Genomic DNA, 27,055 nt, shown 5'->3' on the forward strand with positions numbered 1-27,055 from the left:
AACATCAACAATAAATGAGGCAATGTGCAAGATGTCCTCAGTGGTAGGGTTTCCTGCAACCTGATTGTAGCTGAATCTCGCTGGGTTGCAATGTGCTTATTATTGAGCAAGCTCCAGGCACCTATCCAGGCAGCTCTTAGACCTGGCGTATGGCTTCCAGGAATAAGAGCGCTGCATCAACGCTACGAAAGGTAGGTTGGCTTGTTTGTCGTCCTTGTTTTTGGCAACCGAGAATGTGTGCATCACGTGCTTGATGATATGATGTATAAAAAAGGTGTGAAGTATTCCACTTTTCTACTTTGTCTTTTCCTGTTGCCTATACTGCTCTCCCACCTCTCTAGTGCGTTTTTGTTGATTATTTCTTTCAAGCCCAAGATAGCCTACCGTAGTTCCGTTGATTGAGAACCGGGGCGTACACATATTAAAGGCTCAACAATCTAAATGACAAATATCTTCCGAATTTGCTACATGGAATGTATCATGGCATTCCATAGTTGGCATTTATTTTCTTTTGCTCTTTTTTAGGTGGCAGTCAGGTGAATCTCCATATTTCTGTTTTGACAAAGTTTTATTTGCGCTACAGATTATGGAAACATCAGATCAATTAGAAATCTACAAGGTAAAAGAATAGAAACCATGCTTTTTATGAATACTACTAATTTGCAAATCTGTTTTAAATTCTCTCATGTATCAGTTCAGAGCACCTCTGTCTATAATGCTGGTTGATGTAACATATGTCAATATAAACTAAAATGATATTTCATTTTTAAGATAAAAAGTCAAAGGGAAGATTCAAGTAAGACAATTTTCATATTATTGTTTATTCCTTCAGGTTGACAGAGAGCACCTGGCCCTTCAGATTTTTTTCTACACAAAAAACTGCAAATGGTTGGATGTCGTCGAGCTGGAGTTTCAAGCAGCACCAGAATTTGGAACCTTTGTTTCAGCAAGATCATTTTCTTCTGGTTTTCTTCCTGCATGGATTCCTTTTGCATTCCTCCTCAATATGGTATGTGCTACCTATAGATATTGATACAATGATTTATTTTCAATGGTACCTAATCTAGTTCTGTTTTTAACATCTCGGAACATTTTTTTAAAAACGTTTGTTGTTCTTTTACCATATTTAGAATTTGATAGAATATAATGCTCACAGACCTTTTAATTTGGGCTATTTTTGGCCAAAATATCTGCTAACATAAGTTAAATGGCCATTGCTTATCTTTATTTTTACCTGGGCAATGCCAAGGCATTTGTTTTTCATCAAGTATCCATAAATAATCAATTAATCAAATTGTCTTGGTGTCAACTGGATACTGGTGGTCAAGGCACCTGTTTCAATCTTTTATTTTTCACCACACTTGGAGTGCTTTTTACTTTTGACACCAATTTTGTTTGTAAAATTTTGACAAGAGATATCTCAATTATGGTTGAGATAATCAAGTACATAATCACTAATATCATCCTAGAAAGATAATTATTTGCATTCCCTATATACTGGTTTTAAACTTGTGATAGCTGCCAAGTTTGAATAAATCTAGACTTAAATGAATGCCAGGTCAGTTTATTTGGAAAAAGAGCTTAGCTTTCATGCTGTTGTTGTTCTAGGTCTGCTGTTTCATTCCCTTTTTTGACCTTGGAGAGAATGAATCAAGATTAGAGCGAATACGAGAGGCTGCTGATATTGGCATGACAGTGGTTGAATGGGGATCAAATAGCCAGCCAGTGTGAATTCACCTTCAATGTTGTAAATGAAATTTCAGATTTTGCATACATATATAACCCTTAAATAACCCATTGTCTTGATATGATATTTTTTGCATATCTGACACTTTTGTGAAAACCAATTGTTAGTTGATGAAATAAAATTCCCACACAGATAGTATTTTGTATTGTAAAGAGGGGCCAGGAATTGTAATTATTGACATTATTTATCTCATATGGTATCATAAAGTAATTTTACCATGATATATTGTTAGGTTTATTGCACTAGAATAATATTGTAAATGTGAACCCCCTTTTTGTTGGCATTTTAGGACATTTATTTTTGATGATCAATGCTCTCTCCTTTAGAAGGTTTCTTATATAAAAGTTTTTAGCAAGATTCTTCATGCAGAAAAGCATAAAATTTCTCAAAAAAATTGTTGAGGTTTGCCATATTAACTTTGCATCTTCAATTACTTTCCAAGAACAGCAATTTGAATTTAAAAAGGCCCTTGATAAATCCACTTTTTTCATTATTAACAGAGCTTTGTACATATTCTTATTTTTCAATTTACTTTTCCAAGATTTGGTGACTCAGTAAGTAGTGTCCTGTCCGCATTTTTTCATTGGTGCAGCTCTTTCTTAAGAAAACTGTATTTACAAAACTGTATTAGTTTGAAAGGAAACTTTTTACTTATGAGTATTTCTCTCTTCAAAGAGCTAATTTTTTAAATTTTTTATTGCTGAAAACTAACTATTGCTTAATACTTTTCATATGCAGAGTTACCCGTCATACTTTTGATTGGTAATCTCTTCCAGTTGCTATAAGGATAGTGGTAATATTTGCATCCATTTAAGTTTGAACTTTTGACTTATAATATGAGAAAGAAATAAACAAAGATAATGAATATGTTTTGTGCTGTCTTTTCTTTTTAATACTTTGATATACACATCAGCTATATTGCTCAATCAAGTGTTGCAATAATTCAGAATTGTAAAAAATTCCCAGAAAAATGGTTCGTCATTTCATTAGCAACAATTTCTCAAATATGAAGAAAGAGTTAGAAGTCAAATAAATTCATGTACAAATTTCAGAATTAAAGCAAAGTAATTGTTCAGTGAAGTGTGATTATAGTTTTATGGACATGAAAAAGGCTAAGGGAAATTCAATTTGCTTGTTAAGCACTGGCCTAGTTTGAATTCTGCGATTTTTTTTCAGATAAATATTCTAGTAACATTTTCAGGTGATGGGAATTAGCCAGAAATGGAAATGCGACTGTAAAAAGAAACAATGAATTTATCCACAGCATGAATATTCCATACTAACAGCCAATGAGTTTCACGGGTTTAAATAACTTTCATCTGGTCCACCACGACGCGAATTATGAATAAGACCAAAACAATCATGTTTGCTTATAGGATCAGCTTTCACTCCTTAAATTATTTAAATCAAGTGTAACTACGTAGTTAAGTGCACTTAAGAAATTATTACTGTGTTGGCTACTCAAGAAGAGATTCAAACATTCAAGCGAAATGTCTTGTGTTTAATATGAATAGTCAATGACACTGAAGTTTCACTAATTCCATTTGTTCAGTTCTTCATAGAGCTCTTGTCTGTATTCAGCCTCCTCAGCGTACTCGCTAAAGTTCATTGCACTTCGCATACCAGATGCGACTTCATTATTTCCATAGCTACGCTGAATGATGCCTTCGACAAAGTTGTCTTCAGCAAAGTCATCCTTGCAAAAACCGTTAAGTGACTTGTCAAGCTGTTTAAACTTCTTTGTAATTTCGTCTTCACTCTCGATGAACTTCTTCCAATGTTTGTTCTTGTGATGCAGCTTCTCACAGAGCTTCTCAGAGTCATTCTTCCCTGAATCTGAAGTGTCTTTGGTCTCTAACTCCGACTTGTTCTGAGCACTCGGCTGAATGCCTACGAATCGTTTGAAACGACCAATCATAAAATCGACGATCTCATATTCGTTGGACTGCAACGATACATCGCGTTTCACCTCGGCATACACATCCATGACAATGGTTAAGAAGACATTGAGGATGTACATGACACCGAATATCATCAGAGTTATGAAGTAAAACGGTCCGATGATGGGATGCGCATTTCTGATGTCCTCAAACTCAAAACTGCCTAGCAGTAAGCCTAGGGTGGACTCAATGGAAGTGACGAAATTTCGGAAGTCTTCGAGATAATTGACAAAAATAATGAACCCAAAGACCACATACGCAAAGAAGAAAATGAAGAAGACCGTGGAGAATGCTAATAATGGTTTAGCACTTCCCTTTAGAGTGGAGGCCAGCAATGAGATAGTTTTGTTGAAGGATAGCAGACGAATAGATTTGATGCATGAGAACATAACGAGTATGGAAAGGACACACTGCAACATGTCATCCCACTTGGCCACCTTGTTAAAGCTGACGAACTTCCCAGGATTAGAGTGAATTTTGCCGATGGCGGAGCTGACAAGCATCATACGACTGAAGTATATAGATATTGTAGACAGCACAAGGATGATCATCAGTACCTCGACCCAATTCCAAAATCCTTTGAAATACTTCTTCTTTTCCTTGTATATCTTCTTACTTTCACGGTAAACAAACAGAGTGAGGAAGAATAGCACAAAGAACTGACAAGCAATGACAAACGATTCCGTACTGCCACCATAGGTGTAAAGCCTGGCAATCTTGATGGAGTAATAGGTTACAATACCATTCGTCGGGAGGAATTCCACTACAAAGTTCGTTATGGCAAACAAATTGACATGGGCGTTGTAGACTGTAGCCTCTAAAACGATAGCTCGCGTTCGCTGATCAAACCATTTGTATTTTACCAAATCGTTGATGAGTTTGTACGCTTTGGATGGGTACTTACCCAGGTCCCCAACATATCCTCCACCACTATAGACTGCCATTTCACCTGATAAAAACAATGAAAAAATCAGCTTTGGGAGCTCAAAAATACTGAAATGAAAGAAGTAAAATATTTTAGCTAAAATATCTAATATCTTTCAAATACTTATTTAAGAAGCATCAGTAGAGAAATGACTTTTCGAACATTTAAATAAACAAAACGCACATTTGATAAAAGCAAAATATCAAATTAACATATTAGAGCAAGTAAAATATGCAAAGCAGTGTCATTCAAGGTTCGAAATTCGTAAGAATTTAGCTTTGCTATGGTCTGATTTTTCGTTAGCTATGGAATCTAATATTAAGAAATAATGGCTTGAAAACATTAGGCTAATCTGTTATTATTTTGGGCAACTGCTGGATTATTTATCGAAGCTAGTAAAACCAAACGTAAAATAACGCCATATTCATACCGATAAACGGATAGGTTTCCAGTTCATTTGAACCCATGTACTCCCATGAGCGGTAGCTCGCTGGGGGGTTGAATAGCGATTTGTTTCTGATTGGTTGCCAGCTCAGGTCATAATGGCTTGTGTCTTCGTTTTCCCACGAATACCAATCATTGCAGTCTTTGGCAAACGATTTTACTACGTCTGGAAGTTTACACTTATCTGTAATCACAGAAAATTGTCATTTAGCCGTAGGCAGTAAATAAGCAAGAATGAGGCTGCACAGAGCTGCACACAGATAACAACATTTGTTGTAGAGCCTCTTACATATAGAGTTGGCTGAGAGAATGACTACACCATGTAATTGATGGGAGACCATAGAAATTAAAACACCAAAACATAGAAATTGTAGAAACAATATCCCGGATTGATTAGTTAAAATTGTTGGGAAAAATAAAAAGATTCAAGTTTTTCAAGTTTTGTTCTAAACATGCGTGAACCGGCGGCCTTTCGGTATATAAACAGCGCCAAATGTTGAATCATTGATGAGAAAAAAAAAAAAAGAAAAAAAAATTGATGGGAGACCTGATCCATCTAACGCCACAATAGACCCTTAAGAAAGGTTAAAACACTTCTCGTTTTCCTTCAAGGATTTGGCGAAGTGATCTTTACTTCAATTAACTATCGACTATGGCTAAGATTATGGAATCTACGAGGAAGGGGGAGGGCTGGATAGATGTGATGAAATACATACTTGGCTTAACACGAAGCTGCCTGATCCTTGCCCCACCAAACAGATTGTTGTACATATCTTGCGTGAAGCCTGGTACGTTTGGGTCACCATTGTACCAATGCGTGGAAAACAGTCCGTTGACAGCTGTATCGTTCAGCCATGACCAGAAGTCCTCGCGAGATTGTATCTTAGAAAGAAGATTCATGAGAACGTAAGTCGATTCATGAAGCAAGGATGAGATATGAAAATAGGATTCTAGAAATTGTACAAAAAAGCGAAAACATAACAGGTATAAACGTCGAGTTTTATTTCCAGGTGTGAAACGAAAGTAACAGGAAAGAATTGGGAAAAAACTGGGGAATAATTTCATTACGAAAACAGGCAGAAGAAGATCAGACGAAGAAGATAGATCAGAAAAAGAACAGGCAGAAAACTTGCAATGTTCTAATTGTCAGCAACAGAAGAAATATCCTAATTCAAAATAAGGCCTTGGCCAAATGAAAACCGGAAACAAAGCCTTAGCCAGAGCAAAGACAAAGGCGACTAGGAATGTATAAATCCCAAAGAACGTTACATGCTATATAAAAAGTAGCGCCTTGGCTGCATCAATTATTACAAGAGAGAGAATTGAGTATACGTACGGAAGAGAACTCCATGTCACCGCCATACGTGGCCGAGGCTATGTTGTCCTCAATTCCCTTTCTAAGCATGTAGGACCTCGGATCCAAATGGTCATAGCTTACTGTGCAAAGAGCAACGACAAATATTGCGTATATGAAAATGTCTTTCACTATGCCGTACATCTTTATTTCTTTGAGTCTATGAAAATGAATCGAGATGTGTTGAGTAGGCACAAAGAATTAACAAATTGCTTACCTTTCCTTGCTTATACAAAGAACTATTCTACCAAGCGCTACCAAGATGAAAAACATTCATGAAATATTCACAAAGGCCAGTTTACTGCAACTGTCCTACCGCCTATCTGACATCTTTAACACTTAGATCTTCTACCCTAGAACTCTGTGCCTTAACATTCTACTTGCTTCCGAACACACCATCAACCTTAACTTTTAAGAGTCTTTCTTTACGATAAACAGAACATTGTTATTATAGATCAATATCTTGGGAAATCCAGACGAAGAGCATTGGTGACCAATGATCAACACAAATTCAAAAAGGACCCTCAATAGTTAAACATACACAACTTTACGGTTGAATTCCATAAAACTGCTCATTAGAGATTATCTTTTTACCTTCAATTCTGATTTCCTCGATGTATTCACAGAAATTGCTTGTAACAAAGCTATTAAGAATTATAAGATAACTTAATTACTCGCCTTGTTTCTCTTGCAGATTGTATTTTCTCCTTGGGCGGAGGTGTGAATTTTATAATACCCCCTGTCCTTCTTCGACGCTCTCCACCATCCTCATCTGACTTTTCACCGATAAACTCTTCATCATTCTTCTTTTTATTGTCCTCCTCTTCTTCCTCGCTGGGTTTCTTCACGATCAATGCAACGAAAAGACCAAGGAAGAGGATCTTTATAGGTTGACTGATGAAGACGTCTTGTACAAAAGATATCATCATAGAAGAGATCCACTGAGCAGATTTATCTTTTCCAAACTGGAATCCATATAATACAACGAAGAACGCTGCAGTAAATGACGTCAAAACCAACAGAATCCAAGCAAAGTATTTCATCCAGTACGGCAATTTGCGTTTGGGTTTCTTTGGCTTGCTCTTTCCATCGACCTTCTTTTTTTCATCGTTTTCAATCTTCAAGCCAATATCACCACTTTCAAGCTGAGCCTCGCTTTTGGCTTCATACCTCGGTTTCACAGCAGCTTTCTTCTTCAGGTCCATCTCAGAATCTGGTACACTGGTGATAATATCCATGAATTCCGATTGAGACTTTTTCTTGTCGCAGCAGTAAAATAATTCAAAAAACCACCAAAATGGCCTTGATTTCTTCTTCGATAGTTCTTCTTTGGATGGTCTAGGTCCCACGCTTCTGAAAACACCTACGATAGCATAAATATAATAGTCTCAATGGTATGTAAATAAAGAACAAAATGATATATAGGACGGGTTAAATGGTGGCAACCCTTATGCAACAATACTACAGAACAAGCATAGGCCTTTTCAGGTTTTCGACAAAAGTATCTTAAGTATCGGAACAAATAACTACTTTACTGACCCACAATGAGCAAGTTGACTGGGAAAATAACCAAACTACTCATAATTCCAATGCCAATCTGGGCAGGTGAAAATTCGAATGGTCCTATCTTCAAGGTTGTTGATGGGTCAGAAGCCCCTCCAATTTCATAAAACATTGCATTTGTCAACATTGTGCAGTAAATCAAAGTCAGGCAGCATGACAGTCTTTGAACTCTTGTGAATCTTGATTTGGCTGGGCGAATGAACACGCTGAACCAGATATGACTGTCAGTCAAGTTTTTCTGTGTCGTTGAGTAGAACAAGTGGTTGAAGCTTGCGATTTCCTCTGGTCCTGCCACAGGGATAACTTTCTCTATTGATCCGTCTCCTGAGAAATCAAAGAAGATTGAGGAAACTTACAGTAGAAGGCCTTAATATGCAATATCATTTCACATCATATCACTCAAATAGATAAGCAAATAATAGCAAGAAAAACAAGCGATTCAATTTTTAGATGCAAATCAGTATTCCATATTCAGTGTCAATGGTAGCCGAACGTCTCAATACTAGAAACAGCTGAAGTCACTAAATGAGCCTTTACGATCAACAAATAGCTGAAAAGCTAGACTTAAAATGGAGCAGCACTGCAGTAAAGAATCACTGCTTACACTTAAAGTTCATACATACAATTGTATTTCACTCAAGCAGGGGTGTGATGCTAGGGGGGTTGGCTCATTTAGTCTTCCGTCTTGTTTCAACTTTTTACTTCTAGGTATTTTCTTTTGGTGTATTTTTCCGGACACTTTTGACTAGATAGATCTTTTCATGTTCAAAATGAATGTAACTAAATGTAAAATAAAAGCAACTAAAATACAAATTTACCCTCTTCAACTGCAAGCCAGGCTTCATTGATAAACAGGTACTTCTTGTTTGTGTTCAGATCATGAATGGCTACCTTGCTCAGATACCAAGAGGGCCTTTTTCCAGAGTTGTCATGCCAGACCCGTATATAAGTTAGATCACCTAAAAAGTCTTCAAAGCTAGCAAGGAAAACATCCTGTCCACGTTTGCGGAATGTTTCTCTGTTTTCATCCTTAAGTTCTCTAGGCTCTGATGAGGCGTCCTCACCCGAAAGCTGAATAAAAACTTTAGATGTGGTCCCAGCACTGTTCCCAAAGCCAGTGAAGACTGTAATCTCGTAGAATTGACGATCAGAAGGCTCGTTGTCTTCCAACGGTGTCACACCGGCCTACAAGTTGTTTCAAAGTACCAAAATAAACAATCAATGAATAATACAATGCAAGATGGTGGGTCTTAAGAACATTCCAAGAACTTACATGACATAGTATAATTGGTAATGATTAAAGAAGACGTTTGAAAAGCTGTATACACAATATCATCCAAATCAAATAAACGATTAGTATTGAAACAATGTGTTTGATATTATTTTCAATGTCCTCCATTTAAAACAACAGTGTTGTACAGGATAAGCTGAAATACGCTGTACTAAAATGTAGGTACCTTTATGATGTCTTTTCTATCCTCCCTTCTTGCCCAGAAGAGCATCATCAAATAAACCCCAAATATTGCAAGGACGGTTGAGAATGCCACAGGATTTTCAGCCAAATTTGCAAACCCTGCAAATGCTTTGTCAAAGTCAATTGGGTTCGGAGCAACAAAGAAGCCGCCGGCAAATGAGACTCTTTTAACTACTTTCTTCACTTTGCGAACTGGTTGTACAGCATACTGACTTCCATAGGACCCAGCCTGTGCGGTGGTAGGTGCAATCGTAGAAATTGGGATCCCCGACTCAGACACTTCTTGCTCAGCATCCAATTTACAGATACACTGTGTGCTATTAAAGGTTGTTTTTGCTCCAACCTGCAGATTCAATTAATAGCTCGAGTATAATCATTGTTGATAACATGGGCTATGGGTTGGAGATAAGGCCAAAAGCGAAGCATCAGATTTCAAAAGAAGTCGTAACAGATTAGAACCAGTTTGAGCACCAACTAGAAGCTACTTTTAGAATGGCAACTACAAAGTGACTCTATCGATACCCGTACATAGATAACTCAATTTCTCATTACCACCAACTTTTGCCTGAAAGAAGCACGTTAAGATTTTAAGAAGATGCATTGCTCTTCGTTGAAGATATAAACCCCACTGTTTAAAAAACTAACCTTACAGCCTTTAGAAGTCCAGACCTTCAGATCATCATCCCAAACTTTGCATTTGGTTTCAAATATCCGAAGTGTGTAATTAAGCGAAGGTGTATACCCAAACGATCCGTATATCTCGAGTCTGTTTAATGGTTTCAGCCCAACGTAGTATTCACCAGTTCTGTTGAGCTCGCCATTTGATACCACGTAAGTGAACGGGTCTGGCAGCTTGGCTTTGCGTTTTAGTCCTTCCTCTTGAGTCATGAATGTATGATTACGTAAGAACTGCGTCACTGTTGGGCGTTTCCCATATGCAATATATAACCTACAAATAAGGAAATCCATTGTAAATATCTACCTTTCAGATTGGAACAGTAAAAGCTATCCCGAAATCAATGTATTTCATTTTGTTGTAAGTTACAAAAAGACTACTCTGCAATGGGGAGCCAGGAAACGTATAAATAAATATGCTATTAATATTATTTTGCAACAAAACTTAATAAATTTTTTGTAAGCCCATTCAACAACCAGGTGACATTTGAAGCTGTGTAATGTGTGCAGTTACAATGAAGTATGAATGTATGAAAAGTTAGAAACAGTTGTCAAAGACAGCGAGGAAGGCCATTGAAAGCAAAAGTTGTATGGACAGCTTAAGGATATTGATCGAAGAAAGATGGACAGCTTCTTGGCAACTTAACTTTTGAATTCTACCATGGTACAACTTACTTCAAACGAAGCTTGGAATCAACAGGCCTTACTTCAAAGGCCACTCCATTTTCTAGGTTTGAGTAATTGAACTTATGGAATCTCATTGAACCAATTTCATCAAACATGTTCATTTCTGCGGGCATGTCATTGCTTGCATCTCGCTTCACAAACATCTGCAGTTCTTGTCCTGCCAAATCAATCGGTTTTCCATTTCCATCGGTTAGTGCCAAGCCCATCACATTGGATTTAATGTCCGAGGAGCTTGAATCTGAACCGTACGGGTTGTTGGTCATAGACGATACCTAGAAAATAGAAAACCAACTGATTACATGGAGTTTGCAACTATTTCAAATACACTTTTTATTGGACACTGAAAAGCTATGAATATCGAGCATTGCCCTGGTTCTTCCTCTCAATGGTACCACACCATGTAATTCCTACGCCTGGAATTGCTGAGAACTAGCGACTCCCAACGCTCTGGACATGTCAGTGACTAGAACCACTGACCCTTAAATCTGCAGTCCGTGACATTGACCAATGAGTCCTCCTCGCACTTTATCCCACTCTCGCATTACATTTACTTTTCCGTTTGAATTTGATACATATCAGAAATTATTCGCAAAAGAAATTGTTGAACGAGTACAAAGGCAAAGAATGAGAAATGGGAAATTCTCAACGAGACGAGATTCAAAGTAAAAAAGTATGCTGGTTTTGGGAATCAGTTGAAGACACTTCATCCTGATGCAATGTTGCTTAGCTAAGCTTGATGAAGCTATTTGAAGTATTTTATCTTCTCGCGATATAAAGTAAAAAATTCCTGTCAATCATACCATTGCTCCAACCGACTTTTTGCTTCCATCTGAAGATTGATTGCCCGTCAACGACGTCATACTTGGCAGTTTGAACCCAGCCTCATCTTCATCTGCATCATCAGCAACTTGTGACATCTCCACATCCATGTTGGGAAGGGACATTTTAGTGGGCTTGTCCCCCGCTACCAACTGACGCATCAAAGAACCACCAACCTTGGTCACCGTGTCAAGTATTTTGCTGGTCGCATTGGCGGTGGCAGGATCAACAGTGCTGTTTGCTGTGGAATTTGATGTTCCGTTGTTGCCCTGAATTAAGGAGGAGAAGAAAAGCACGATTAGAATGGGAAAATATGATGAGCAAAGACGTTAAAAACTTCACCAGTTAATTACAAGTAACAATATGTCGGGGTTTTTAGAGAATTTAAATTCACCAGCAGTGTCAGCGACACTGCCCATTTGTTGTAGAACAGTATATTTGGATAGAAAAAGCACATACACTCATTGGCAAGATATAATACTTGTAAAGAGTGCACCCTATTTGATTTCATGAAAAGCCGTATTCGCAAAAGCGTAGCTGATAATGACGAAATCTTAGCAGGCTATCCTTGGAGGGTATAAACACCCTTATAACTGGTATTGGTATCCTTTAAATTATCATATCAGCATAGGTATTATGCAGTGATTAGAGTTACTCACAGCACGATGCATATTGGCTTGCAAAAGTTTGGAAGATCCTTGCAGCATTGTCATTGCAGCTGCTTTAACACTCGGGTCCTGTGGATTTGACTGGAGCATGCAGTCTGACATACCATCCATTGCTGAAGAGCTGGCATCCTGTAAAAGAGATATTTAAAGACTTTCTATGACTTTCAGAATCTTTAAGGGGAAAATTCGTAACTGCTCGGAAAGAAAATTGTGTCGAATGTATAGAACAAGGATTTTCCTGTGCCGTAGTGGCAGAGTAGCAGAAAAAAATATTTTGATCGCATTGAATAAATAATCATTGCTGAATACGTTCAAATGATAATAAGCGGGATTTTAGGGCTATCAAAATAACAAGGAAGTGCTGCAAAAGTGCTGCAAAAGTAGATCTTGGCTACAAATCGGCATTAACAAGGGAGACCCAGCCCCTCTGATGATAAGTGTATATGCTGAAAATTATCAAGGCAATATAGGAAGTACTATAACAATATCTTAAATTAACATGGCAGCACAGAAACGTTGAATTGACTTAAGTGGCAAAGTTCTAACCTGTGCATCTTGAGATACTTCATCTGGCTTTCCAGTCATTTCGTTGTAAACATCGCCCATTTGGCGAATTTGGCTGACGTCACATACTTTAACTTGGCTTAAAGACAGCAAAATTTTTGTTCTTGCCTTTGAAAAGAGAGTACATTTCATCATTCCCTTTCGAATTAAGCAAAAACAAGCAGAAAAATTGGCATCATCATCAGAGTTAATATTTAATCAAATGTATTAATCAATATGAATTTATAAAATTTATGAGATAAAATTTCGGTAACCGTTAGAAAAAAAAGCACATTAAGTGTAAAATGTAGTAAAATATCTTTTAATGAATTCAGCCAAACATTCAAGGACAGAAGATTGTTCACTTCAGTTGGCTTTGACGAGGTATTAATTTGATAGATTTAATTATTCAATGCTGTTAATTGTACTTGATGCCTATGAGATGAAATACTATGCTAGATGAGGATATTAAGAATACCTCCATGGCTTCGTTTGTTGAATTAGTTGAATTTGTAGGGGAAGCTTTATTCATGACTGATCCAGCAGCCACTGCCTGTTGAGTAAGTGCTTGAACATTGCCAGACGTTGACAACTTGGCAAGGTCATCACTGACAGCATTCATGTCTACGGTCGGAGGCTCTTTTACCTAAAGTGAAATGACATAAAGATTTATTATGTCTTATCATATATGTAGATTCATTATGTCCTTATCAATAGCAAACTGTAATAATCATTTAGGGTTAGAGAGAGAATACTTGCCCAATTGGAGCTAGAGGAAGACGTCCAATAAAATCAAATTAAAGACAAACTTGCCCAATGAAATCCAATTGAAAATCATCCACTTTGGGCCAGAGGAATTCGTCCAATGAAATGAAAAATTCACAAACAAGGGCCAGAATAAAATTGGACAAAACATGCATCTCAAATGAAAAGACAAAACTTTTTTACGCAGACATGCAAAACCATTAAGGAACATTTTGCTTTGATTGATAACAGAAATTAACTCATTTTTCAAAAAGCAAGGAGTTACTAACCTGTACTTTTAAATTATTTCTAGTTGCATATCCATACTTGTCAGAAACCTTTGCAACAATTTCCATTTCAAAGTTATTTGCTTCGTTGCCGATAGGCAAAACTGTTTCAACTCTTGTTTCCAGACCATTGTATATATTTGCCAGGTTTCCATCTCTCAGGACGTCTGTAAAATCAATTGAAAAACATCGTTTAATTCCCAGCATACTAATAGAGTTATTCTTAACTCAAATGTAAAAGATCAAAGGTCATATTGCTAACAAATATAGAATATTTTTGATACAGTTGACTTAAGAATGCTTCGACTTTGTAAAATTACGAAATCTGTAAAAATATAAGGTAGCACTGCTAAAAGCAATCGTAAAAATATATTTTCACTCCAGTACGGTTAAACCCTTTCCCTTTCTATTTTTTAATTATAATAAATCTTCCAGTTCATGTCGATTCCAAGCATCCAAGAAATCCAAGAATTTTGGGGATACGATTAAGCTAATTTTCATGATATCACATGAAGAACAGGGAATACTGCTGAACAACCTGGGTTTTTTGATGGAATAGTCCATTGTATTTTTTAGGTGAAAGACACTGAATGTAGTTGAATTCTCTTCCCTATTCTTCGCAAAAATGCTTTAAAACTTCAAATTAAACGAACCTATTTGATACGTCAAAGGCAAGTCCTCTTCAATCCAGCTGCTACAAACAACTTGAAATTTCGTTGTAAGTGAAAAGCCACTATTTGGTTCAATATTACAAGAGCCACTATGAGGTGGCTTGTTTACTTTGAATCTGTATTCACTGAAGCCAACTCCATCTACAAATTAAAAATGAAAGTTTCGCATCAGTGGTGTTGGATCACGAAAAAAAAGCAAATGCTGCATAATAGCTGACCATTGTTTGTAAAGTACGTTGAAACTGTAATTTCCCATCTCTATTGTAAAAATTAACACCATTCGTGTACAGTAGGTTGAAATCTAGAATTTTGACAGATTTCTTGATGGGTTGAACTTTTTTTTCCTTTGAACTCTGCGTATTCATTTTCTCGTATATCGTTTTATTTTACATCATTTGTTTACCAGTCATAGATATAAATAGGCATAGGCAAGCAAAATGCTGACTTCATTTACATGAACGAAGAAAAATGTATTGGCACTAACACCATTCCAAAAAAGCCTTTTTTGACAAGGTTTTTCATGTTATAAAACCAACATAACAGAACCTGAAGATGAACAGTTTTCCGTGTTGGAAAATCAAACTAGATGCTAAATAAGGTAAATGCCCCCTGACTCACCCTTCTCTCCACCTGGCTTCCAAGCACTGACCTTGAGGTTGTACTGCTCCCCTGGTGTCAGAACATTCGCAATAATAGCAATGTTTGCTTGGTTTATTCCAGTAGTTGTCTTACTACCAAGGTCAGTGACTTCAGTTTCTGTGCCGGCTACATCCAATTTCAGCAAAGACCATTTAAAAGAGAGCACTGTGCCTGCCTTGCAATCCGTGCACAAACTCTCCACAACCAGACGCTGAGCTGGATTCAGTTTGTCTAAACAATTCATTTTGCACCTGTAACAAGACAGAATTGTATGGTAGCGGTTCAAAAGTTAGGCCGGAGTACTAGACGTTAGAATCAGCTATAAAACATTTTAAACCACGCAACGGCTAAAAGTTCCTGGTCTTCATGTTCTTTCATATGTGAATTAAGATTTAAATTATCTTTGCTCTGTTCCATCCCTGCGCTACTCCAAAAGATGACGCTCTTTACCATTTCATTATCGCTGCGACTTTTGAAAATGCATATGAAGCTTCTCAGACTACTATTAGTAGCTTAACTAGGGTTACAACAGTGCAATTTTTTTAAGCTTCAAGCTATTTATCAATACAGTTGGCAAAGGGCTAGTAAAACTTGGCTATTTCTTGATGTTAAACTGACCTGACCTGACCTGAACTGACCTGACCTGACCTGACCTGACGTGATCAGACCTGATCAGACCTAATCTAACCTAACCTGACCTAACCTGAAATGACGTATGATTTCACTTCTGACCCATAAGCACAAAAGGCATACCTTAACAATACATGATACCGAACTCAATACTGTTGACCCAAGACACGCATGACTGTTTTTGTCTCTTAAAATAAACTTACTTGATATCCATAGATGGTGGACTGCCGGGCAGAACTTGGATCTCCTGATCAAACCAGCTAACTCTTGTATCTTTCATAACTACTAGACGGAAAACATACGACTGCATTTGAACAAGCCTTCCAGTGTCAAGCTAAAATAAATAACAAGTAAAAGAATTTGTAAATATGAATAACAATAATACAAAACTTCAAACTACAACTGAATATTCAAATTTTACTTTTTAACTCATCATGTGCCATGAGTTAAAAGGCCTAAGTTAAAAATGTATGTTTTACCGTTGTTTGCATCAAGGATTGGGATGGTTCTGTTAGGTTAAATTGGCCATTGCCAAAGCAGCCGTCAGTCATATTTGCAGCGACATAGTTCTTTGTGAACGACTCTTCCTTCCTCTTGCAATACCAGTAGAACTTCATTCCTGACTTATCGGTTTTGCTACTGTCCGGGTCATATGACTCACCGCCATCAAGAAGGAGTTTCATTTCATATCCAACTGCTCTACGGATACCACCTGTGAAATATGTTATAGCCAATAAGAATATGAACATCTCGGATACACAGATAGAAACTAATTGATGGCAGCAAATTCAGATACGTAAGTTATTTTTACAATTCCTGATGATCCTTTAGAAATCACATACATGGTTTAAGGAAGAAAGCTTTATACCAAACTCTCAGTTAATCTCAAAACCGGCATGCGGATGTTAATTTTCTCATACGCTATACATATACATTTTTTCTATTTTAAGCTCATCGCACTCTTACTTGCTATTGAAGGAATTAGTTTCAAATATCTTGCCTTTAATCACAGCTTTCAAAGGTGTTGCTACTGTATCCAACCAGACTGCATTTGAACTGAACACATCGGTGACGTCATGAGTTACACTTTCAAATGTAACCTTCAGCTTTGCCACGCTGATTCCGATGTCCAGCGACTTTTCTAATATCTCATATATTGTCGGATCGACACCGCCAGCACCGGATGCAATGCCAAGAGCGACTTTTGTTGTTGTATAGTTCATAAGTCTTGGTTGACCACTGCTGTCTATTGAAGCCTTCAATATACTCCAAGTGTATAAAATGTGACTTGCTTTGTCGCAATCAAAAGTCACATTGGCACGCAAAATGATTCGGTCTGATCGCAAGATGGTACGTGGGGATTGTAGAGATCCCCCACCACTGATGTGGACACTTGGCATTGCACAAGGCTTGTAGATAACCTCTACCTGCTTTGTAAGCTTCTCATAGCTTACTAGGTTTTTGACTTCAAGAGAAACGTTATAGCTCCCTTTAGCGGCATATGTGTGGTTGTAACTAAAAGCATGGCTGGGGAGAGTTTTGAAAAGGTATTTGTTGATAGTGTATGTGATCAAATTTTCACATTGAGTATTGTTGAAAACAGTTACGTTGCCATCACCTAAGGAAAGAATATAGCAGGCGGACGAGCCAATGCTTTTTGGATTTATCTTAAATGTAGCAACTGTTTTCAGATGAATGGTAGATGGCACATCGAAACTCATGCCCTGGATGCTTTCTTGCAAAACAATGATCTTCCACAATGTTGTGCGTTTCAAAACATTTTCAATTATGACTGAAACATTATACCTTCCAGGCTGTGGATAGCTGTATGTGACTTTTTCACTTGTGGTATTCGTCGTCTTGCCGTTATCAAAGTTTATAAAATACCATTTATCTTTCAGCTGCTTTGTCACAGACAACTGCAGGTCCTGCTCAAGAGGAAAGACGTTGTTCTTAGGTCCAAACCCGGGTACCAAATTCTCAGTTTGGCTGCTTTTGCTGTTGATTGCAAGCGATACAGGTAGCATCTTTTGCACGTCAATTTCCAAATCAAATCCAATGCTGCTTACATTGTTTTCTACCTTGACTTTTGTGATAAAAACCCCAGTAGAATTATACTTATGAGTGGTAATAATTTCTGACAAATTGCTGAAGTTAATTGGAATGCGATTGACTGAGTAGCCATCTCCGAAATCCCATGAGATCACCGCATCGGTAGGAACGACAAATCCTGGGCTTTGAAACCAGTGGTACTCAGCAATGCCCGGGCTATATCTAATGGGACTGTTGGTAATAATACGAATCCCTGACACAGGATGCTCCACTTTAATGATATCTGGACAGCTGCTTCTTATAGAGTTGTACTTATTTTTAACAATCACCTGTATACTGTACATGCCTGGGTTGTTGAAAACATGAGACGCTAATAAACTTCGATTCACATTTTCACTAACTGTGATAGCAGGCTCATCCTTGCCAAAGTCAAAAGTGACATCAAGCCGAGATCCAGTCTTAGTAGATGACTTGACTGTAAAAGGCTGTCCAACTTTCATGAATTTATTGGGGCATTGTAATTCGTGTCCTGTAATTGGAATTTCCACGGAAACAGTGACATAAGCTGTCTGTGACCCTAAGACATTGGTGCATGTTACTTTCACAATGAAATCACCAACAGCATCATACTTATGGCGAGTCGGCATCGTGTTCAATTTGAAGTCTGTTTTATTTTGACTGCCATCGCCGAATTCCCATTCACACATGTACACCGTGCCAGTTTCCATTTGCAGTGATAACAATGTCTCGTTTTCCAGGGCAGTCGGCTTTGCCTGTACAACCATATTCTTTATTTCCTGCAGCTCTTGAACGACGATTGTGACACCAAGAGACGCGTGTAAGACTGAAATATCATTCATGCAAGTCACATTGGCTCTGTATTCTCCGACTGCACCATATACATGCTTTACGGTAAGTATGCTTGTCTGATGCTTGACGGTCCCATCTGCAAATTTGTATGTACACAAGGGGTTAGATCCTTGTTCTAATTGCGCATTCATCACAACTTCGTCGTTCTTTGCAATATAAGCATTGTTGTTCACATTAGGGAGATGTGTTACAAATATCAAATTCTTTAGTGGAATCTGGACGACAGCAGTGGTCATTATGATGACTAGAGGGCTGACAATACTGGAAGCTTCAATTGTGATGTTATACCGACCAACTTTCTGGTACTGGTACCGGACAGTCATCTTGCTTTGGAACTTACCACTCATGTCTTGCATCATCTTAGGGCTACCATCTCCGAGATCGATCACATAGGAAACATTCGTTCCGTGTTCAACTGACCAAGTTATTACCGTATCTTGTCCTAACGCAACAGCATCTACAGGCATGTCGAATTTCAGCCCAGAAATCTTATCAAGTGCCCTCACAATGCACGTTTTCGTTATCCGCCCAAGTGAATTGTATGCAGCAAAAGAGAATGTGTATATGCCTGGTTTAGGATACACTAAAGAATACTCCCCAATTGTTGTTGTTGTTGCAACGCGATAGTCTCCAGGCAACCACTCGTATGTTGTGTTGCTTCCCGTATGGGCGGGTATCTTAATATCAATGGAGATGTTCGTAGAGGTAAGCGTAGGACATGTGAGTTGCACTCCTGAAATTGGAACATCTGTATAGATGTAGAAGCTTGGCATTATAGTTGACGTCACTAGATAAGCACCCGTGTTAGAAAATGTGTGGTACAAAATGAAGCTCGCTTTAATGCTATAATGAGCACTGATTATATGATGTGAGTTCACTTTTACGCCATTGGCTCGCAAAACCTTACTGCCCACTTGAGTTGTCACTGGATATTGGTATTCAGGGGCATCATTTGAGCCATCAGGGATCATGCCATAGGCCACTGCACCTGATGCTGCGGAGGCCGAATAGCTCCATCCAATCACATCGCCTGGCTTGGTTTGAAACTTTTCGCTGTTTTGCAGTTTAATGACGTGATGGCCAGAGACATCAATGTTTACTGTGTGTTGATAAACAAGAGTATAATCAGCTGGTGTGCTAGAGAAATGAAAATCACGTTTGGCCTCACATGTAGACATTGATTGGGCTGTATTGGGGACACAGCGACCACGGTGCAAGCAGTATATCTCAGCACTGCCACATGAATGTTGGCCAACGGGCTCGCAAGGCAAAGTCGCCGAGATACATGAATGATTTGAATGGCAAAACTGTTCACCAGAACCACAGCTAGGCCTAAATATCTAAAAAACAAAGTGAGATCCAATGTAGCAGAATGCAGTGCACTAAGAATTAGCATATTATGCTCAAAGCACCACATCACAAACTAATTTTCACGGCTTTCTCTAGTTACAGCATATTACCTATTTATTGTGCTGCAAGTGTGTTTCCAGGCTCCGTTTGCCAGAAGATTTGGCGGGCCAACATTTTCATGACAACAAGTTTAAAAATATGCCAATGAAGCACCTCTAGATGGCAAAAAGCTTCTTGAAGTCAAAACGGAAATTTTCCACACTCCTCACGACCCCTTTTTTCAAGAATCAAAACAAAACCTCTACAAAAATCTAATTCGCCGCAAGATGGATCGCAAAAGTAATTAAAATATATTGATTCTCATATCCTTCGATGCAAAAAAACTGCGGATCAAACCTGTAGCAAAATATTCCCAGCAGTCATTGCGTCAACTTCCCAGTGCGTTATTACTTCCTCTTCCGTGAATTCTGCTGATGGCATGATAAATGTTGCTGCTGTTGTCCATTTCGCTGTCTCTAGAGTCTTGAACGTTGGTATTTTGCGACCAACAGAGGCATACTCGGGATCTGAAAGAGATTATATTGCAACAACCTTGTAAGTAGAAATACTGTAGAGGTTAGAAGCCTTTTCGTTTACGTAACATAACATAAAAAATGGTTGCCTGAAAACATGAAATATTAAAAAAAAAATTAGAGCCAAATCTCCTTTTAGGAAAATTCACGAATCATAGTGAACACAAATAATATTTTACTGCGAAATAAGATGAAATTATGATTGCAAATTGGATTTATATTTGAAATCCCGTGCAGCAGTAATAGTAGCAATAAAGCAAGACAGTGCCATAGCTATAAAGAGTCCAGATTTACTTGACTAACTTCAGATTGATGGCCGACCAAAGCAAATCAACTCACTTATATATAGATTCTCTTTGCTTCCATCACCAAAGTCGATTTCCGTGTTCACCGTTGTTCCACGTGCTACGGTTCCATTGCACTGAACTTGTCTTCCAACAAACGTGGACGTGGGACATTCTATGGAAACTCCCTCGAGGTCATCGAAAACAGACACTTTCCTTGTGGTTTCCTGCATTCCGGATACATTGTTTTGTGCTTGTAAAATGAGCTCGTATGTCCCTGGTCTGTCGTAGATGTGGGATATATTTGGGGTACTGCTAAATAAGGGTTTCGTTCCATCGCCATCACCAAAATCAAAGTTAAAAGTGGAATCCAAACCATTGGCAATGCTGGCTCCAAAACTTGTTCTCTCGAAAATTCGAACAGGGCCTGGGTTGAGAATGCGCATCCCTAAAATCCGGTCTTTGATTGAGTAAACACTTATCGTGTTTAAGCCGCCACATTTTGGCTTTGTCTCCCCAATAGGGTAATTTAAAGTTCCCGGACAAACGGATGAGCAAAGATCCTCACTGGCCTTGCTTAGTGGAATCTTGTCGGCGCACATGCAAAACTGCCCGTTTTGAATGGCTGCATATTTGAACTTGCGACCGCATACCACCATGCACTGCACTGGGCTGAGTTCATTCACGCGGTAATCCCCGGATGCATGCGAGAAGACGCGGTTTTCTATGCCTTCTAAGAAACAGCCAACATATTCTAAGGAAACACAATGATAAACAATTTAAAACGTATCTACAAGGAAAGATCAACATTCAATTTTTGGCAAGAGAGCTGTTCATTTATAGAACAGTTCGGATGGAACTGAAAAAAACACTAACATTTTCGATAGACTGAAGTTGAAAAAAGCCAAACAATATAAAATTTTCAAAGGAGGTTTGAAGACTTTCTACAAGACTTTCTCACAATTGATTGATTAATTTCTCACAATAAACTCTATATTACTTTTGCTAACAAGAACATTTGATATTCACTTTAACAGCCCGAATGGCAAGAGTAAACCAGTCTGTCATATAAAATCAATACATTCACAATCCTCTTTTACTTTACATTGAAACCTTTAGATAAATACACGTTTCCATAAGACCCTTGTGTGACGTGTATCGATGTGGCTATTCAGAAAAATATGACGTAATCATTTTGTTTAGAGCCTTCCTTACCCCATCATGTTCAACAAAGAAGATTTTTCTCCCAGGACATTGACATCTAATACAACATAGTTCAGAATATCGAGAGGATAAACAGCAAACTTTATAACCATAAACAAACACAAAAAGATCAAGGAAATAGTTAAGCCTACTATGCAAGCTCATTTGCTTTTAAAATTTTGTAATATTACAATTTAGAACCCTTTTCTTCTAAATCAGTGAGAAAATGTGACATCATTATACCAAAACAATAGGCTTCCCCCCTCCCCCAATATTTGACCAAGTGCCTGCCCCTGACTGTAATCTGCTATGTTTCCGCTTTTAAGTGCCATTTTCGAATTTTGCGCTACCTAAGGCTTGTATAGATATCCGATGTATAAAGATAAAGATTACCCATCCTGCTGTAAGCCAGGCTGATCATGAACCGGCCTCGATGAAAACGTGCCTTTCAATAAAGTCACAAAAATAATAATAACGAAGGGGAAACTAAAATTGATGTAGTTGAACTGGTTCAAATTCCAACGGAGGTGGAAAATCTTATCCTAGCAGATATTCTGAACTGTTCGAAGAAACCATTTAGTCTCACAACCCGAACAAGAAATATGAATTCACCTTTCAAGAGCGCTAAATGCGCAAAAGCTTTAAAATTCATAGATAAGTAGAACAAAAAAAACTGAGAAAAAAGAAAATGAAAGAAAGAAAAAGTGAGCATTGAAAAGACATTGCAAAACACTTCAGTTAAATTAATATAGCTAACCATCCTTTATCACCATAAAATAATCATTAATATAGCTTTCATAACACTTTCTTCGTTTTAAGATAACATCTGCTTGAACAACCACCAATTTGCTTCCCCTTTTTTCAGCACACTACCTTGATCGTTTAAGAAGATCTTCTTTACATGCCCTTATCTGACTATACTTTTTACAAGAATAAGTTTCCCATAAACTATAATACTTTCTAGAAGACATTGTCCTCAACCGTCAAAAGTACTTTGGTCCTCCACAAAAGTCCTTGTGAACTAGTTTTCTTTACATATAATTTATTTAAAGCAGCAAATAAATGGAAGCAAGCAAACAAGCAACAAACAAACAAGAAAGTTCGCAAAATTGGAAACAGACGTGAAAAAAAACAAGCGATGTTTTGCAAAAATGGAAGCAAGAAAACACCCAATTGACGAAGCATGGATGTAAACATAGAAACAAATATGGAAAGGTACAAACAAGCGAACATAGAAACAAACATGGAAAGCAACAAGAAAGGAAACATGGAAGCAGGCAAACAAGCCAACCTCCAATCATAGAAACCAATATGAAAAGGTACAAACAAGCGAACATAGAAATAAACATGGAAAGCAACAAGAAAGAAAACATGGAAGCAGGCAAACAAGCCAACCTCCAATCATAGAAACCAATATGAAAAGGTACAAACAAGCGAAGATAGAAACAAACATGGAAAGCAACAAGAAAGAAAACATGGAAGCAGGCAAACAAGCCAACCTCCAATCATAGAACAAATATGTAAAGGTAAAGACAGACAAGCGAACATAGAAGCAAACGTGGAAATCTACAAGAAAGAAAACATGGAAGTAAGCAAACAGGCAAGCAAGCAAACATGGGAACAAAAATGGAAAAAAACAAGCAACCAGACATGGAAGCAAGCAAATAAGCAAATAAGCAAACGAGCAAATAAGCAAACAGGCAAACAAGCAAACATGGATCACAATGATAGACGAATGAGCAGCTAACATGGATGTTGGTGAAGAATTTCCCAAAACACTCACATCAGCTGAACCCCTTAACAATCATCCAGAAAATTAGGATTTATGGAAAAAGTTTATTGATGTCAAATCTCGTTCTTAAATCGTTAGCGAAAAGGAGCGGTTAAACCATGAAGCCATGAAAATACAATTTATTGGAGGGTTGAAAATTCTTATTTTCCATTGAAACAACCTTTTGACATCCATCTTGAAAACGTGGATATTTTGCGCGCAAACATTCACCAATCCGCGTTTTAAAAACCACTCTGCAAAATTAGTAAAAACATAGTTATATAGAAAAGATTGCATTTAACACCCATTTCTTAGACGTAATACCCCCAAAGCAACATTTGGAAAACCATGAATAATAAACAAGCCTGAAAACACGTAACATTTGAAACCATGGAATTAATTATGCATGGAGATAACCAACTTTCGCAGCAAAATGCTAAACAGTCTCTTTAAATTCTGATAAAATAAAGCCCCGCTCTGGTTTTATTGCATAACCAACCGTCGCGTGGCAACAAAGAAACAAAAAATCGTATCCAGTCGAAGCGCCATATCCGGAATGAGACACTTTCGAATTCGATCTAGGTACTTTAGAGGAGCAAATTCGTACGTCCAACATTACCTCTCCCCCAACATTATATATCCATGTGCTATTCAAATCAACCTCTTTCGCAAGAAACTTCCTTTCACTCATACATATAATATACATAGAACCGACGCTTTTTAGCATAAGAAAGTTCAGTAATCTAGTTCACCTATCTACAGTATCTATCAGTTAAAGGTAACCAAAACGTGCCGCACTATACGACTGATTCTCATAACAACAAGCATTGTAGCACACATTACTTTTTGCTCAATGACTTTTTGTATAGCTTATTGGGAAATGCCCAATGATTTTTTGTATTGCTTAATAGAGTTGCCACTCGAATACATTATTTCACGCTTAAAATACTTTAGAATAATAAAAAAGTCCCACTGAATACTGCACCAAACATCATCCAGCAGGGACTGATCATCAGTCAATATCTCTGCACAATATAATGGGGTGGCCAAAGTGATTCAACACAAGATTGAGCAAGCATGCTGGTTCCTGCTTAATCGAACACTCAGTTCGTTTGTCTAGGGCTTAAGTATACTGCCAGTAATACAATGGCTTCGAAGTTCTGTGTTCCTGGTGGCTTAACTAGGGAAACTTTCCGTGGCAGCGAAAATCAAATCTATGAAATCATCTACGTAGTCCTCAAAACACCGGGAAGAGATGAGATATACTCCGACAAGGATCGCGATAAATGCTGCGTAACCTAAGATGTTTTGGCTCAAGAAATAGTTTTACGTTTTCAAGTTTGGTAGACGATGGCCATCAATAGCACACAAAAAATGAAAAAATAGTCTGAAAGGTGTTGCACTCCTTTGCGCTGCAAACGTTTCATGAATTTCCACCTATTAAATGTCATTTTTGTACGGTTTTGTCACAACTTGTCAAAACGTACTCTTAGCCAATGAATTCACCAAAAGGTTAGCCTGCGTTAGTATGAAGGAAGAACTTTATCTAGATCTGCTTAGGAAATGAAAGCCGACGTTAGAGAATAAGGTAAGTGTTTGTAACCAGCCTTAGTTCTATGTATCTTTTCTCTAAAGATAAATTCTAGATTATTTTGTGATATACGATGAAAGTTTGTAGGCTTACCTTCTGTTTTATCGCGGTCATATATGGATTGCCTTGAAAGAAGTACCTGAAATAATTAAAGGAATAGCATATTACTATATAATAATCCTACGGTAAGAATGAAAAACGCATCATAGTGATCACACCAATACCGATGTGCAAAGTAAATATCTCAGAAAAAGCAAGATAATTTGCACTAATTAGTTTTTAGTAATTTGTTAGCAACTCTCGAGAGTTTCGCTTATATAAGTTATAAATATAAATTTCGAAGATATGTGATCTTTTATCAAGTTCAAAGAGCATGGTTGCTTCAAAAAACGGTATATGTTAAAAGACGCAAACTTCGCGTTGACAAAACAAGGCCAGCATCGATTTCTTTAAAGTCACCTCATCGGCAGCAAAAACTCAACTAGTCAACTAATCTAACTACACATAACTGGAGGTTGACAGAACACACTTGAGTGGAGGGTATCATTCATTAGTCTCTTGGTACAAGGTTGAAAGAGTTTGCTTGGAGTTTAAAGGACCATGCAATCATTGTTTGAAAGTACTTTGTCATGGCTTCATTCGAAGCAAATGTCCTTAAAAATAGTGATCTCACTAATCTAAACGTGTTAAACCCAAGTTTAGGAAAGTCGTTATACTAACCTGCGCAATTAAGATGAACAGGAATGATATATAATTCTTCATATTACTCTTTCTTGCCACTCATCTGGCAATCTGTGTTCCTATCTCCAATTCACAATAACTGAATACTTATCCAAAGGAGTTTCGCATTTGTTAGTAAAAGACGTCACTTTGTGGTTGCGAGGAAGCGCTGCATTGCAATGGAAATAAGGCCCGCATGAATCTGATTGGTCAGATGTTTTCCCAAATTAATACATGAAATTTTCAATACATTTATGGGTAGTTTTCTCTTCTATGAAATTATTTATTCATAAGTATTTGTGTCAGTTTTGTACGAACAGAATACTCTGTGGTGAACGTTTTTTTCAAAATTAGTTAATGAAGCTCGCAGTTTCGACGATTCTGTAAGCTTTGGAATTATCCTAGCTTCTTTTTTAGTGATTTGCACAAGAATCGGAAATAAAGTTTCAACTACTGCTTACGACATAACTTTGGCATAAATTATAATAAATTACGAAATATTCCCTTATGTGATATTGTTCTCACGGTACTGGATAATAATCAGGCAACAACACAAAACAATGAAGTGAATTAGAAGATCTGGGTATTCTTAATAACCACACGTTATACAAAACCGAAGCAATTAAAATTCTCGCTAGGCTTTTTGCATGTATTGAAAAGTCTTGTATTGTATTGAAAAGATATACAGTATTGGATTTAATTGGCATACTTTTATACTGGAAAGCTGGATGAAAGAGCTAGACAGCAAATATCAGACGAAACAGACAAAGCGAACCATTGTATTCGAAATGCAACAGGAGCATAAGAATACTTAATTCTGCTGAAATTGCAT

The 27,055-nt window shown here is 37.6% G+C and overlaps 2 protein-coding genes across 2 annotated transcripts; one reads left to right on the top strand and one right to left on the bottom strand.

Annotated features, from left to right (window-relative positions):
• Positions 1-2,497, top strand: LOC135683954 (uncharacterized). The gene is made up of 4 exons (XM_065199363.2): positions 1-191; positions 526-619; positions 833-1,009; positions 1,609-2,497. Exons 1-4 carry the CDS (start codon positions 91-93, stop codon positions 1,729-1,731), a joined length of 495 nt encoding a protein of 164 aa, XP_065055435.2. The 5' UTR covers positions 1-90; the 3' UTR covers positions 1,732-2,497.
• Positions 1,645-26,407, bottom strand: LOC135683947 (polycystin family receptor for egg jelly-like). Its single transcript, XM_065199357.2, has 24 exons — positions 26,224-26,407; positions 25,597-25,642; positions 20,994-21,692; positions 20,479-20,648; positions 16,811-20,072; positions 16,290-16,522; positions 16,014-16,144; positions 15,160-15,431; positions 14,524-14,682; positions 13,874-14,037; positions 13,318-13,485; positions 12,843-12,968; positions 12,288-12,425; positions 11,610-11,897; positions 10,798-11,081; positions 10,093-10,396; positions 9,431-9,790; positions 8,792-9,158; positions 7,950-8,297; positions 7,089-7,773; positions 6,393-6,570; positions 5,773-5,938; positions 5,043-5,240; positions 1,645-4,636 (listed from the first exon to the last, which is right to left on the bottom strand). Exons 1-24 carry the CDS (start codon positions 26,263-26,265, stop codon positions 3,282-3,284), a joined length of 10,143 nt encoding a protein of 3,380 aa, XP_065055429.2. The 5' UTR covers positions 26,266-26,407; the 3' UTR covers positions 1,645-3,281.
• Between the last annotated feature and the right edge of the window lie 648 nt (positions 26,408-27,055).

Source organism: Rhopilema esculentum, chromosome 7 (assembly GCF_057945365.1).
Source record: "Rhopilema esculentum isolate cy_ngs chromosome 7, ASM5794536v1, whole genome shotgun sequence".
Classification (NCBI taxonomy): domain Eukaryota; kingdom Metazoa; phylum Cnidaria; class Scyphozoa; order Rhizostomeae; family Rhizostomatidae; genus Rhopilema; species Rhopilema esculentum.